We start from the raw sequence: 16,589 nt of genomic DNA, 5'->3' as shown, positions 1-16,589 counted from the left end.
TCTGCAGTGGGGTGAAGGCTTTCAGTAGCTTCGGATTGGCATTCTGAGAGTTTCCCAAGCCTAGTGAAAAGCACTTTTCTTCCTATCTGTATAGCAGTCCCTGGAAAGAACTGCGATTGACTCTGGTTGGGTCACACATGCCCTCCTTCATGTTGCCTTGGAGATGGGGCAATATGATTGACAGCCCACAAAACCATAGAGCATACAGGAGTGGAAATGGAAAGAAGGGGTGTTGGGTAGGCACAAACCATGTATGTCAACTATGTCTGGCCTGATTGAGCTTGTTCACCTAATACTTTTCTAGTAAAAATTTTTTTGGATTATTTTTAAGTTATGTCATATGGAAAATTATAATAAAAATGTACAAAATACTCTGTATACATGCTAGGTCAAAAATTTTTTGTTCAAAAGGATTCTGATGACACTGAGTAATTATATCTTATTTTCTTTCAGTCTCTTGAGCAATATTTGGAAAAATGTAACAAACAAATTGATGATATTGTCACCTTGGTTCGTGGCAAATTGTCCAAGCAGAATCGTGTTACTCTGGGAGCCCTTGTGGTGCTGGATGTCCATGCTAGAGATGTTCTCACAACACTTGTTAAAAAGAAAGTTAGTGATGACTCTGACTTTGAATGGTTAAGTCAGCTTAGGTACTATTGGCAAGTAAGTAATATCACTGAATGTTATTACTCAGCAATTTCAAATCACAGCTATATAATTTGTGCTTGCTAGCTCACATGAGAAATAGTATCAGTAATACAGGATTTTTCTTGCTGATGGCTGACTATACCTAAACAAGCATTCTCCAGATTGAAGATTAAGGCAGCCAAAAACTATATGTCAAGTGTTTGAAAACTGTTTATATCTATATCCAAATGTATAGTTACATAGAAATACATATACATATATAGATGCACACAAACTATGAGTAATTATAAAACATTACTCATTTGAAATTAGTCATTATGCTTGCTGAATCTGTAAAATGTTGAAACTAATCAGTTTACAATTGTGTTCTTAGATTCCTGATACATCTGAAGAGTGTACAAATCAGACTGTTTTAGTCTATTTAGTCATTAAACTTTCCTCTTGTTGATCAATTGAACTAACCAGAAACATGATCTGGAGGAAGGTTTTTATCAAGGGATCTTTGTAGTTAGTGATGTCAGTCACCATCAGGAAGGCAGGAGGAGCAGGAACAGTACAGTGAACAAGGCTGGACCTGCTGAGGGTGGGAAGAGAGAGCTGAGGATTGGAGATACAGACTCAGAAGTTCTCATCATATTCACTTTTGTGAAAGGCTTTAGGAGGTATGGAGTGGGAGGAGAAGAGATACAAGAACCAGAACCCTGGAAAACCATATGAGGCCGTGAGTATAGTGGTTAGGAGCTCAGACTGTAGACTGATTGTTTCAAATGCTACATCCTCCCCTTACCAGCTGTGTGACTTGGGCAAGTTACTTACTCTCTTCAGGCACCAGCTTCCTTATCTGTACAATGGTGATGATGATAATACTCCCTCCAGTGAAAACAAGTTGAACAAATGACTGAAAATATAGGAGAATAATGAACTATCAAAAAGAGTAAGAAAACAATCCAATTTACAATTGCTCAAAAAGAATAAAATACCTAGGAATAAATTTACCCAAGAAGGTGAAAGACCTATAAACTGAAAACTATAAGACACTGATGAAAGAAATTGAAGAAGACACAAATAACTGGAAAGATCTGTGTTCATGGATTGGCAGAATCAACACTGTTAAAATGTCCATACTACCCAAAGCAATCTACAGACTTAATGCAATTTCTATCAAAATTCCAATGGCATTTTTCACAAAAATAGAACAAACAATCCTAATATTTTTTTATGGAAACAAAAAAGACCCCAAATAGCCAAAGCAGTCTTGAGAAAGAAGAACAAAGCTGGGGGCATCACACTCCTTGATTTCAAATTATACGACCAAAGCTAAAGTAATCAAACCAGTATGTTATTGGCATAAAAACAGACACATAGATCATTGGAACAGAATAAAGAGTCCAGAAATAAACATACACATATATGGTCAATTACTTTACAACAAAGGAGCCAAGAATATAAATGGGGAAAGGACATTTAATAACTGGTGTTGGGAAAACTGGACAGCCACATGCAAAAGAATGAAATTGGATCACTATCTTACATCATACCCCCAAATTAATTCAAAATGGATTAAAGACTTGAGTGTAAGACTTGAAACCATAAAACTCCAAGAAAACATAGGTGGTAAGCTCCTTTACATTGGTCTTGGTGATTTTTTGAATTTGACACCAAAAGCAAAGGCAGCAAAAGCAAAAATAAACAAGTGGGACTATATCAAGCTTCTGCACATCAAAGTAAAGCATCAACAAAATGAGAAGACAACCTACTGAATAGGAGAAAATATTTGCAAATTATATATCTGATAAGAGGTTAAATCCAAAATATATAAGGAACACATGCAACTCAACAGCAAAAAAAATCTGGTCAAAAAATGGGCAGAAGCAGCCGCATAGCCCAGGGAGATCAGCTCAGTGCTTTGTGACCACCTAGAGGGGTGGGATAGGGAGGGTGGGAGGGAGACATAAGGGGGAGGAGATATGGGGGTATATGTATGTTATAGCTGATTCACTTTGTTATAAAGCAGAAACTAACACACCATTGTAAAGCAATTGTACTCCAATAAAGATGTTAAATAAATAAATAAAGCACCTCTTGGACACTTAAAAAAATAAATAAATAAAAAATGGGCAGAGAATCTGAATAGATAGTTTTCTAAAGAAGACATACAGATGGCCAACAGGCACATGAAAAGATGCTCAACATCACTAATTGTCAGGAAAATGCAAATCAAAACCACAATGGAATATCATCTCACACCTGGTAGAATGGCTGTTCTCAAAAAGACAAGAGGTAACAGATCTTGGCAAGGATTTGGAAAAAAGGGAACCCTCATGTACTTTTGGTGGGAATGTAAACTGGTGCAGCCGCTATGGAAAACAGTATGGAGACTCCTCAAAAAAACTTTAAAAATAGAACTACCGTATGATCCAGCAATTCCTCTTCTGGATATTTATCTGAAGAAAACAAACACTTAACTCAGAAAGATATATGCACACCCATGTTAATTGCCTTATTCTTTACAACAGCCAAGATATGGAAAAAGACTAAATGTTCATTGATGGATGAATGGCTAAAGAAGCTGTGAGATATATATGTAATAGAATACTACTCAGCCATAAAAAATGAAATATTGACATTTACAGCAGCATGAATGGACCTTGAAGGCATTCTACTAAGTGAAATAAGTCAGAGAAAGACAAATACCATGTGATCTCACTTATATGTGGAATCTAAAAAACAAAATAAAATAAAAATAAAAAACAAGCTGATAGGTACAGAGAACAGATTGGGGTGGGGGTGGGGTAGGTGAGAGAAATGGGTGAAAGGAGTCAAAAGGTCCAAACTTCCAGTCATAAAATAAGTAATTCATGGGGATGTAATATATAGCATGGCAACTGTAGTTAATAATACTGTATTGCATACTTGAAAGTTGCTAAGAGTAGGTCTTAAAAGTTCTCCTCACAAGAAAAAAATTCTATGTATGGTGATGGGTGTTGACTTATTATGGTGATCATTTTGCAGTAAATATAAATATGGAATCATTATGTTGTATCCGAAAACTAATGTTGTATGTCAATTATACCTTAATAAAATAGTGTTAGCAAGTTTAAAAAAAGAAAATATAAGAGAGGTAAAGAATAAATACATTTTCCAAAGTTGTTCTATGGGGAAAATTGAAACCAGTGACTTCAATTACTTATCCGAGGAAATTAGATATTGAATTCTTCTAGTGAATTAAATGATGCCTGAAAAGTGAAATTTAAAGATGTTGTTTACAACATGGCTATTATTTAAGAGCTTGAGGTTTCATATTATTTAAATTTTTATTATTTAAGCTAACTTCATTTTATCTCATTTGTACTAGGAAAATCATTTAGAAACAAAGATGATCAATGCTGGTTTACGATATGGATATGAATATCTGGGTAATTCTCCTAGGCTGGTTATTACTCCACTCACTGACAGGTGTTACAGGTAAACTCATTAATTTAAAGATCTAATTGGAACAACTTTCACTCACTCCTAAATCACTAAATTTTTTAAGCACCAAATGTATCCTCTGTTATCTTTGCCTAGACCCTTAATTCTTGTCTCAACATGACCTTCAATTTCTTTCTCTGCTGGCCTCTTCCTCTCAGCTCTAGAGCTCTAAGTATTATCAGGCGTTTCTGTTATTTTTTTACTTTGTTCATTTCTCCTTTCTTGAAACTTCTGAATCTTCCTTTTGGATCATTTGAGGCATCCTCTTTTTTCCCCTGAAACAAGGAATTTTCTAGAATTCTGTTTTCATGTATTGTTTTGTCTCATGCTTCATGGTTTTCTGAATGTCCTCATCCATTCTTAGGCTTTAACAGCCTACAATCCTGAAGATCCCCAAACCTGTATGTACCTCCAGCCAAGGTCTCTCTCCTGTTTAGTTTCTCCACACACATGCCTGCTGGATATCTCCATCAGATATCTCATAGGTATTTACATGTACATTGTTTTTTATTGTCCTTCTGAATAATAAAAGACCTTTATTTATTTATTTTTTTTTTATAGCTACTTTATTTATTTATTTATTTATTTATGGCTGTGTTGGGTCTTCAGTTCGTGCGAGGGCTTTCTCTGGTTACGGCAAGTGGGGGCCACTCTTCATCGCGGTGCGGGGACCGCTCTTCATCGCGGTGCGCGGGCCTTTCACTATCGCGGCCCCTCCCGTTGCGGGGCACAGGCTCCAGACGCGCAGGCTCAGTAGCTGTGGCTCACGGGCCCAGCTGCTCCGTGGCATGTGGGATCTTCCCAGACCAGGGCTCGAACCCGTGTCCCCTGCATTAGCAGGCAGATTCTCAACCACTGCGCCACCAGGGAAGCCCAAGACCTTTATTTTTAACTCCAAGGTCCCATCTCCCATATTCCAAATTATTGTCAAATACTAAATTAAACTTTGTTTTTTCATTTTCTCCCAACTGTAACTAGTTTATTGACGAAACCAGTCTCAGGATGCAAGCAGAAAGCAATTTTGTTCTTTTTTATCACCATTCTTTTAAACTTGCTCTATCAAATATTTTCCCCATTTCTGGATGAGATCTAGGGTAGATTTCCTACTCTTTCTGGCAACTTCAGTATGTTAATGAAGAGTGTTATTATTTTCAGGTACTAAAAGTTCATTTTGGTCTAAAATGAAAGTTACTATTTTTCATCCAGTTTAAAACATCCCTTCCCCTCCAGCTCGAGCTTGACTCAAGCCCATGGCCTGCATTTGGGAAGGTAAACGTGGTCAATCTTTTGTCATTTTTGTCCCTGTCCTTTGCATTCATCCTTCAATCGCTCATCTTTTAGCTCCTCTAGTGTTGGGGGTTGATGGAAGAGAGGAGAAGGAAAGGGAGAGGTAGGTTTATAGGTGGCAGGTGTCTTGGGTGACAACTATCTCTCGACTGTTTAGTGCCTGCCGTGATGGCAAAAGTCTAGATGTGCCAGATCTCCCAGGGGATGTTTATGTGGGTTCTTTGGGAGCCTGCAGTCACCTGCTTCTCCCACCTGTGGAAGATGCCTTCTCTGGCTGGCTGCTGGTGACTTTTTTTTTTTTTTTTTTTTTTTGCTGCTGGTGACTTTTGCTTCAGCCTCTGCTGAGGTCCACCACACACTGACCCTCTTCCTGGGGTCTCCTCTGATTCTACATGGGCCTCCTGCACAGGGTCCCATTCAACTTGACTCAAATCGGGCTCCCTTCCAGTGGAATCTAGATCTGGCCAGATGATACACACATTTGTTTTGCCATCAGTAAGAGTGGATCTTTCTTACCGTCCCTATTTTCTCCTACTCTGCCATCAGGAGAAGCTGCAGGCATTCTCTTGACTTTAAATATTTTAAAGCTCTCAGCTTGGGGTTTTAGTCAAAATTCTAACACAGAACGATCTGTGTTTATATACTGGTACACATTTTTTTACAACTAATATTTATGTAGGTTTACCAAAAATTTTATCATTGTCTTTACTCGCCATTGCTTCTTTCTTTGTCTGATTTCTGGTTTAATTTTTCTCCTTACTAGGCAATAGCTTTTAGTAATTGTTCAAGTGAGGCTCTGCAAGTAGTGAGCTATACCAGTATTTATCTAAAATTGCCTCTTTTTTCTTCTTCTCCTTTTTTTTTTTTTTTTTAGTCTTCACTAGATTATTAAATGATAGATTAGCTAGGTGTAAAACTGTAGATGAACAGTAATTTTCCCTCAGCTCTCCAAAGATATTATTCTACTGGCATTCATCACTCCTGCTGAGTATTCTGTTATTTTAATTATTATTCCTTTATAGGTAGTTTTCTCCATTGTAGTTTCTAAGGTTTTCTCTTTATTGTTGATGTTCACTGGATGTTACTAGATGTGGATGAGTTTTTATTTATCCTACTTGGGACTTTTTCAATTAATATCTTTAATTCTGGCAAATTCTTAGCCATTGTTTTTTGAATTTTGCCTTTTCCCCATTCTCTTCCATCTTTCTTCTATGTCTTTAACTTTTCTTATAGTTGACCTCTCTCCCTGGGTGATTTCCTCATATTTATCTTCTAGTGTATAATTCTGTTTCTTTAGGTTTTCTCTGCTATTTATTCTGTTCACTGAGTTTTCAAAAGTTCAGTGATTGTATTTTTCATTGCTAGGTTCCAAGTTGCCTCTCTTATGAAATTGGCTTCTGTTTTTCCCCACAATTTTCTGATGTGTATTGCTTTTTATTTAAAATCTTATTTTAAAAAAATCGCTAGGATACCGAAGAAGGCAGAGTGCTGTATGTGCAGTAACCCTCCCAGACCATTGTCCAACTGCCTTTGTCACTGCAAGTCTGATTCTTAATTCTGATCTCTCTTTCCAGTTTTAGCTGTGAGCTAATTTTAGTAGGGGTTGTTTCCCCGTGTAGTCTTACATTTTCTCAGCTGTGGAGGTGTCCATGTGGAGCAGTTTTACATTTATCTCTGTGCAGGGCTCTAGGGTTTTCAGAACAAAATTTTAATGTTAATTTCTCATTTTGGGGTCATGTGCCCATCAGTAATGGAAACTGGATCCCACCCTCCGTGAAATGTAGGTTTCTCGTTGGGCACTGTATGAAGGGTAAGCTTCCTGTCTCTTCCTTAGTTGACTCTTCTTTGTCTCTTGAGTAGGTTGCTGGAGTAATTTTAGTTCCCATTTACACACAAGGCAGCCTTTCAAGTCTTCTAGCTTTAAATAGTGAATCCATTCCAGCTCCTCAGCTTGCTCAGTTCTAAGGATTTATTTTCTGTTTCTATGTGGGTATAAATACACTTGTGTTTATATGCAAATTCCAAACCAATGTGCACCTCTACAGCTTTAGCACCTAATTACTTTTCCAGCTATGCATTCCCTCTTCATTGATAATTTCCTTTTCATTTGTTCAAAAATGGCTATATATTTCAAAAGTTGTTATATTTTTCTTTTATGTAGCATTTCCATATGCTTGCAGTAGGGGGATTGGGTGACTCAGGGTCAGCTGAATTCTCCGTATTGACCAGAAGTCAGCACTGAATTTCAAAAGTGAATTTGTTCTGCTTTTGTCATATATACAGCTATTCAGAAGTAAAACATAATAACAGACAAAGTAATGCCCAAAGATTTTCATAGGCTAGTAGGAAGGAAGGAATTATTGATGAGGAAGTGGAAAATTTGGCTCTCAGCTTAAATTTTTCCTCTTTTCAGAATGTATATAAAAATCACATTATTCAACACAGATTGTTTATTATATTTCAGAACCTTATTTGGAGCCCTTCATCTGCACCTTGGAGGAGCACCTGAGGGGCCAGCTGGAACTGGAAAGACTGAAACTACAAAAGATTTAGCCAAAGCTGTAGCCAAACAATGTGTTGTTTTCAACTGTTCTGATGGGTTGGATTATCTGGCTTTAGGAAAATTCTTTAAGGTTTGAGTTGACTCATCATTTGTGATATGATAACTTCTCAGAAAGGCTATTTATAATGAAATATAATTTGATGCAAGTAAAAGATTTACTGTAGTTTAAGCAAAGTTAAAATTAAAGTATTATCTCAATAATTCTCGAGAGAAGTAGGGTTATATCAAAAGCTTATTTGAGAAGGAGCTCTACCTCCAGTCCTTGCTATAATGGGTCAATATTACTGATAGAAATGAATGAGTGGTGTCCCTCCAGTATACTGGACAGCTAAAAGTTTGAGAACCACTGCATCATGTAAAAATTGTGGTATCTAAAGACTTCTTTGTCCCGTAGATCTTGTTATTAACAAGTTAATATTAAATTTATTAATCATTAACAAATTCAATGATTTACTTTTATAGACACATTCTAATTAATCTTTTTGGTGAACCTGAAATCTTTCTTTTGTTTTTTTGTTAATCTTTTTGGTGAACTTGAAATCCTTCTTTTGTTTTTTCTTATTCTGAGTCAGATTCCCACTCTTATGAGTCTGTAAGATTGCAAAAAGGGGAGTTAAAAGTATAAAGTCCCTAAGTTCATCAGTGTAACCTATGAACATCTGGTCATTTTAGTGCTTTGTTGCTACAGCCTTTTATTCCTTAAAATATTAGGTGGTACAATTGAACACAAAATTATCCGTGTGGGATTATGGACTCTACTTATTTGTTTATTTGATTTCTATTTTTCTATACTTTTCAAAGTACATTTTAAAGAGTCTGTAATCCTTTTCAAAAGTATCTCCAGAAAAAGTTAACATTAAAAAAAAATACACAAACTAACAAAAAGGAATATAACAACCCTACCCCATACAGTAAACTATTCCTCCCTGAAGTATGGCCTAGTCATTTTATAATAGATTTGGAGCATAAAAAGTCTCTACATTTGTGATGCTGAAACAATTAGAATAAAAGAAAAGAAAATATTATAATGAATAACATATGAAGAAAACATTTGAGTGGCCAGTAACTATTTTAATCATCCTCTATCATGATATACAACCTTGTTGAAATGATTAAAGAAATAAACAGCAAATCTAAAAGATTCTATGTGTAGTTTGAATAGCCACTATATTCCTAATTGTTTAAAGAAAAGTCTGGTATGTGCTAAGTTTTCAAATCTATATAATGATATTCTTAATTCTTTGATATAGATTCATATACTTATTAAATTTGATTATTGATAAGTATTGATCATATGGACACTTTGTGTTAGGATCATGCTGAATAATGGGGGTACAAAATAAAAAAGACATAGGTCTTACTACTAAGAACCTCACAGTCTGTATAACTGTTTGAACATGTGACTTCATAAGCATTCTGTTCTGTGATTTCTAATCCTTTTATTTTATCATGTATTAGATTTCTAAGTCATAGAGTCTTCTCTAAATAATGAAAATGTACTACTCTTTGATTGCATGCCATTCATGTTTAATCCAGTGTGTTTCAATAGATTGAACTGTACACAAATCCAAGGTCAGCCACTATTAGATGTATGGCATTGTACTAATTATTGATACTTAACATCTTATGTGATATAGCCTTAGTTTCCTTGCATAAAAGATATACACAAAGTGCCATGCATCATGCCTGGCATATACTAGGTACTCAGTGAAACACACATACATACATATGCAATCTATAGAATGTACATTCAATGAATATTTTTGCATTGATTTTTTTCTTAAACATTTGAGTTCGTTTCTATTATATCTCTGAAATTTAGAAATGCTTAATTCATAAGTGCTTTTTTTTTAAAAATAATTATTTATTTATGGCTGTGTTGGGTCTTCGTTTCCATGTGAGGGCTTTCTCTAGCTGCAGCAAGTGGGGGCCACTCTTCATCGCGGTGCGCGGGCCTCTCACCATCGTGGCCTCCCTTGTTGTGGAGCACAGGCTCCAGACGCGCAGGCTCAGTAATTGTGGCTCACGGGGCCCAGTTGCTCCGCGGCATGTGGGATCGTCCCAGACCAGGGCTCGAACCCGTGTCCCCTGCATCGGCAGGCAGACTCTCAACCACTGCGCCACCAGGGAAGCCCCCTTGCATTGATTTTTTAAAGTTAGTCCACATTTGGACTCAGCTACTCAAGCTGGATTTTCCAGTTTTTCCTTGTGACCAAATGGCACATATTTATGAGGTATCTGTGAGTTAGAACTGCAGGCTAGTGCCTCAGACGGTGTTAGCTGGTCATTACGGTGCTCGGGCTAGAGAGTAGTCTCATTGGCAACAGAAGTCATCTTATTTAAAGGATTATTACAATCCATTCTATGGAGTCCATAAGGAAAAAGCAAATAAAAATCAGCTTGTAAATAAAAAGTAAGAAAGGCTATGAAATTTTAGATATACATCTAAATGCCAAAAGATACACACAGAAAGTAAAAAAAGAAAAATCAATTGGAAAATTTTCCAGTTGATTGAACTCTTTATTCATGCAGAATAATGAATTGGTAATAAAAGAATAAGCCGTCTTTAAAGCTTTAAAGATAAAGGTGAATAAGCAATTTCCTTGATAGGATATTAAATCCGCGAAAAGATGAGGTGAAAACACAACATTTCAATGTAATATTCAATCAGATAAAATTGAAAAATTTCATTGATCTTTTCTCCCAGGGACTGTTATCTTGTGGAGCCTGGGCTTGCTTTGATGAGTTTAACAGAATTGATTTGGAAGTACTGTCTGTGGTTGCTCAACAAATTCTTACTCTCCAAAGAGGTAAGGGACTAGTTTATCTCTGCATTGTGTGAAAACAGTAGAAATATAGGAGGTAATGAATGGCATGAGTCCCATTTATATGTGGAATTGCTAAGTCATTTCATTCTTGATTACTCACAGGTATTAATGCAGGTGTGGATTTACTAGTGTTTGAAGGAACTGAACTAAAACTTGACCCCACGTGTGCTGTCTTTATAACAATGAACCCTGGATATGCTGGGCGATCAGAACTTCCAGATAATCTGAAGGTACAGAAAAGGCAATTATATCATCTGTTTCCTTTCTGTGATTAACACAGTTAATATATAAAAAGAAAGCACATGCTGTTCTTGAATTTTATGTAAAATTTTTGCTTTTAGATGTTATATTTTAGACAACTGTTTTAGAAAATAAGTTTAAAGCTTTGAGCTTTAAAAAATAAATATGCAATTTCCAAAACTTCTATTTTAAAATTAGTGGTAATTATACAAATTAGAAAACATAGGAAATATTGAAATAGGTACCCATTCTACTGCTTACTGTATTGTATTCCTCAATTTTAAATGCTGAAATCAAAAAATTGTGAATACTGAGGCTTTTTTCAAGTTAATATTATAATATGAGCATTTTCCTATCTTTATGAACATAATTCAAACTGTAAATAAATTTATTGAACTGTGCTTACTGTTTGACATTTAGCTTGCATTTAGTTTTCCTTCATTATAGATAATATTGCAATGAACAATTTTTACTTAAGGCTTTTCTCTATTTTAAGATACTTCCTTAGGAGAGTCATAAGACCAAGAGCTGTGTTGCTAAATTGCCTTCCAAAAGAGGTTGAAACAATTTATATCCCATATCAATTCTCAATTCTCCTTAGTACCCAGCAGTAGTTTTTTGTAAGAACAAAACAGTTTGCTAATTGAATAGACTAGAATCTTCATTTAAAAAATAAACTTCTTTGATTATTAGTGAAATATGACATTTTCCCCATATCTTTGTTAGACATTTTATATCCTTTTCTGGTGAATTGCATGTTTATGGCTAGCACATAGAGAGAAAATGTTGAAGAATAATGCAGCGGTAATTGCAGATCCAAAACCAAGTCTTCTGACTGTAAATCCTGCATTCCTTCCACTATCCACATTTTTAGAACGACAGCTTCTCAGACTAGTTGAGGTACTTTTCCATCGAAAACACTTTTGATTGGACTCACTGCTGCCAAGTATTTTTGTGGTATTTTTATTCCGTACACTTTTATATGTTAGACGTGACGTTTTAGTACTTTGCCTTTGTGAAGGATGGTGAAACTTAAAAATAGATACTGGTAAATCCTCCTTCATCTAAGAAGCATTTTGCAACTTTTTATTGGGATACACATTTGGAAAGCTCTTTTTGTAGCAGTACTTTTATTCACTCATGTTTTCCTTTTATTCAGTAGGATCAATCTGAATACATAAATATTTGTAAAGGCAAACATCTGCGAGTAGCTAATCATAAAAAGCTGGGACCAGTATTGGTTGAGTCTGTTAATGCCCCATGCAGACTTTTCCATTTTATTTATTGTGCGTGTTAAAACAGTGTCAAAATATTCACCTTGTGGTTCTTGGAGTATTTTCCTTCTATTTTAGGCCAAAAACTGCTCTCAAATTCTGATAGCTTTTTGTTGTTTTCGTTGTTCCTTTTGTGCAGTCTTCTTGGTTAGAGCTGCTATAGAATATCTGTTTTCAAGTACATATGGAAATACCTCACAATTTTGAAAAAATGTCTTAGTCAGAAATGAAAGATAGATAGATAGATAGATATACTATTTTTTTAAAGCCTGCTGAGGCCCAGAGAGTATTATCATCAGTCTTCAGAGTCATCCTCGAAGCTTCCCTCTTCTTCACGCAGTGATTCAGCCAGTTACCAAAACCCGCAATCCTATTTCATAAAAGTCTTATTACCCCTGCTGCTCCCGTCCAGCCCCACGGCCACACCTTGCTCCCAGCCCTCTTCTCTTGCCTGTCTTACTGCAGCAGCTCACCTGTCACCAAGAGTCCCTACTGAAATTCATTATAATGAACTCCCCATTGTAATGCTACCTGTATTGTCAGAAGAAATCTAATCGTATAATTTCCAGACTTAAAAAACCACCGGGCTCCTTTTGCCCACAGGAAAAAAATTCAAATTTCTTGGCCTGATCTGCAAGAGCTTTGACATTAGACCCAGTTACGTCTGTACCACCAGCTCCCTGCATCTCCCTGTCACACAGGCCTCACTGGCCTCTGAAGGTCCCATGCCTTTGCACATGCTGTTTACCCTCTCTTGAGTGCTCTGCTAAACCACCACTGTCCTGCCTGACAAATTCATACTCATCCTTTAAGCTAGCAGTGAGCCACCAAACACACATACAGTTCAGATAAGACCATGTGGGTCCAGCCCCTGGAGCTGGCAGAGGTTTACAGCTGCATCTTTCTATCCTGCACGTGTCCATGGGTTCTTCAGGGACTCCTGTTAGGTCTCTCCGCTTGGAACTCCTGAGACTTTGAGTGATGGAATCTGTTTCTCCAGTTGTCATTCCCTCCACTCTGCGTGGATCGCTGGTGGGTGATTCCATGTAGATTTTTGCTGTTGGAGAGCTCTCACTTTGCCAGAGGGAATCTTGGGGAGGACTTAAAATGGCCCCAACTTGGCTCTCTCTCTCCCTTATCGTGTATATCTCATGCATCTTCTGTCCCAACAGACTGTGGGAGTGAAGGCCACTGTGATCTTGCTTCCACAGGCTACTTTTGCTTTCTCGGGCATGAGTCAGGCACCAATCTATATTTCCCCGCAATAGGGTGATACCCATCAAGCTCTTACTGAACTTGGGAGTGAGGAGGGGGTGCTTATGGAGACTCACAGCATAAGAAAACCTCCCTTCGATGGAAGTCTTTTCACATATCCTCCCTCCTTCCTTATTCTCTCAAATGCTTTATGATCTACAAGTAAATGGGAAGGTTCAAGAATTGTGTATATTTCCTTTGTAAATTATTGGGCAGATCATGCATACTTCGGTAACGGATATGTATCATGTCATGCAGAAAGACTCAAGTTTTGACATCTTGTACATCTAGATAAAACCTGCATAGTAGAGCAATTTCTTAAACACATCTCCACTTTAGAGAAGCTATGTTTAATATTAAAACTATTCTGAAGAATCAGTAATCATTTCAGAATAGTTAAATGTTAGAAGCAATGGTAAAATAGGCTTATTCTATTTTTTAAATTGAAGTATAGCTGATTTACAATGTTGTGTTACTTTCTGGTGTATAGCAGAGTGATTCCATTTATATATATGTATATGTATGTGTGTATTTATATATCTTTTTCATATTCTTTTCCATTATGGTTTATTACAGGATATTGAATATAGTTCCCTGTGCTATACAGTAGGACCTTTTTGTTTATCTATTTTATATATAGTAGTTTGTATCTACGAATCCCAAAGTCCTAATTTATTCCTCTTCTCTCCCCCACCCCTTTCCAGTTTGGTAAATGTAAATTTGTTTTCTATGTCTGTAAGTCTGTTTCTGTTTTGTAGATAGGTTCATTTGTGTCGTATTTTAGATTCCACATATAAGTTATATCATGGTATTTTTCTTTCTATTTCTGACCTACTTCACTGAGTGTGATAATCTCTAGGTCCATCCATGTTGTTGCAGATGGCATTATTTCATTCTTTTTTATGGCCGAGTAATATTCCATTGCATATATGTATATATACCACATCTTCTTAAACCAGTCATCTGTTGATGGGCACTTGGGTAGCTTCCATGTCTTGGCTATTGTAAATAGTGCTGCTGTGAACATCGGAGTGCGTGTATCTTCTTGAATTAGAACTTTCGTTTTTTTTTCCCAGATAAATGCCCAGGAATGGAATTGCTAGATGATATGATATGATAACTCTCTTTTTAGTTTTTTGAGGAACCTCCATACTGTTTTCCATAGTGGCTGTACCAATTTACATTCCCACCAACAGTGCAGGAGGGTTCCCTTTTCTCCACACCCTCTCCAGCATTTATTATTTGTAGACTTTTTAATGATGACCATTCTGACTGGTGTGAGGGGGTACCTCTTTGTAGTTTTGATTTGCATTTCTCTAATAATTAGCGAAGTTAAGCATCTTTTCAGGTGTCTGTTGGCCATATGTATGTCTTCTTTGAAGAAATGTTTAAGTCTTCTGCTGATTTTTTAATTGGGTTGTTTGCTTTTTTTGTTATTGAGTTGTATGAGCTGTTTGTATATTTTGGAAATTAAGCCCTCGTTGGTTGCATTGTTTGCAAATATTTTCTCCCATTCTGAGGGTTGTCTTTTCATCTTGTTTATGGTTTCCTTTGCTGTACAAAAGCTTATAAGTTTGCTTATTCCCATTTGTTTATTTTTGCCTTTGTTTTATTGCCTTGGAGACTGACCTAAGAAAATGCTGCTATGATTAATGTCTGAGAACGTTTTGCCTATGTTTTCTTCTAGGAGTTTTATGGGGTCCTGTCTTATATTAAAGTTTTTAAGCCACTTTGAGGGTTTTGTTTTTGGGTGTGTGTGTGTGTGTGTGTGTGTGTGTGTGTGTGTAGGATATGAAGGCAGTGTTATAACATCATTGATTTACACGTGGCTGTCCAACTTTTCCAACACACTTGCTAAAGAGACTGTCTTTTCTCCATTGTATATTCTTGCCTCCTTTGTCAAAAATGGACTGTAGGTGTGTGGGTTTATTTCTAGGCTCTCTGTTCTGTTCCATTGATTCCTATGTCTGTTTTTGTGTCGATACCATGCTATTTGATTACTGTAGCTTTGTAGTATTGTCTGAAGGCTGGGAGGGTTATGCCTCCAGCTTTGTTCTTTTTTTCTCAGGATTGCTTTGGCAATTCTGGGTCTTTTATGGTTCCATATAAATTTTAGGATTATTTGTTTTCGTTCTGTGAAAAATGTCATGGGTAATTTGATAGGGATCACATTAAATCTGTAGATTTCTTTGGGTAGTATGGAAAATAGGCATATTCTAGATCTTCTGATGTCACAAAGTCAGTAACATGATCCATAACTTTCCACAGAGTAAGTAGCATGAAACACCCTATTAGTACAGAGAAAAAAAATGAACTAGATCCTGAATCCTCCATTTCACTCAACTAATACTTAGCTAATTCCTGAACAGGTCACATTTATGAAATCCATTTCCAATCCTTAAAGGAAGAAATGGTAAGAAGTTATTGCTTGAGATTTTGTTGTTGATGTTGTTCTAAAATGTAGTCCTTTGGAAGCATACTCTAGGGAGTGTATGTAATTCCTTTGTACCACCCTTCTTCGTCCACTCTGTAGGACAGAAGCAATAAAATAACTATTCTCAATCATTTATTTCTGCTGAGGTAAACATGGAGGGTAATACTCACATTGATTACATGTACTGGAATTTATTCAAGCCCTGGCAGGTTACCTGGATCTATACCCTCCCATTTTTTTTTTTTTTTTTTTTTTTTACACTCAAGAAAGTATGCCATTGGTTAACCCAGAATCCAAATTAATTTTTTAAAGCACTAAATTACCCTTAAACCTACTGCTATTACTGAAAAATTATTTCTGACAGATCCCAAACCGTATCATATCAGTATTTCACACACTCTGTTTGAGAATCAATGAATGAGAATGTCTACCACCATAACAGTTTAGGCCTAAAAAATATTTTGATGAGGATGCTTTTCTCTGTGATAAGTAAGAATCCATGATAACTCCTTGAAACTTCTGTACCATACTTTAGTTTTTGTTCTCTTGGCCACTGATATGTCTGTTTCATGGTGTTCCACAACCAC

At 36.4% G+C, this 16,589-nt stretch overlaps 1 protein-coding gene across 1 annotated transcript in view; it reads left to right on the top strand.

The window, feature by feature from the left end:
- Positions 1 to 16,589, top strand: part of DNAH7 (dynein axonemal heavy chain 7) — a 249,393-nt gene that overhangs the window by 91,980 nt on the left and 140,824 nt on the right. The window contains exons 23-27 of the mRNA XM_057551036.1: positions 454 to 666; positions 4,007 to 4,116; positions 7,874 to 8,042; positions 10,680 to 10,782; positions 10,903 to 11,030. Of these exons, the coding sequence (XP_057407019.1) occupies positions 454 to 666; positions 4,007 to 4,116; positions 7,874 to 8,042; positions 10,680 to 10,782; positions 10,903 to 11,030 (723 nt within the window). The remainder of the gene's footprint in view (positions 1 to 453; positions 667 to 4,006; positions 4,117 to 7,873; positions 8,043 to 10,679; positions 10,783 to 10,902; positions 11,031 to 16,589) is intronic.

The sequence above is a fragment of the Balaenoptera acutorostrata genome, chromosome 8, assembly GCF_949987535.1.
Source record: "Balaenoptera acutorostrata chromosome 8, mBalAcu1.1, whole genome shotgun sequence".
NCBI lineage: Eukaryota > Metazoa > Chordata > Mammalia > Artiodactyla > Balaenopteridae > Balaenoptera > Balaenoptera acutorostrata.
The sequence above is the reverse complement of the archived record's forward strand: the minus strand, read 5'-3'. Positions and strand labels throughout refer to the sequence as shown.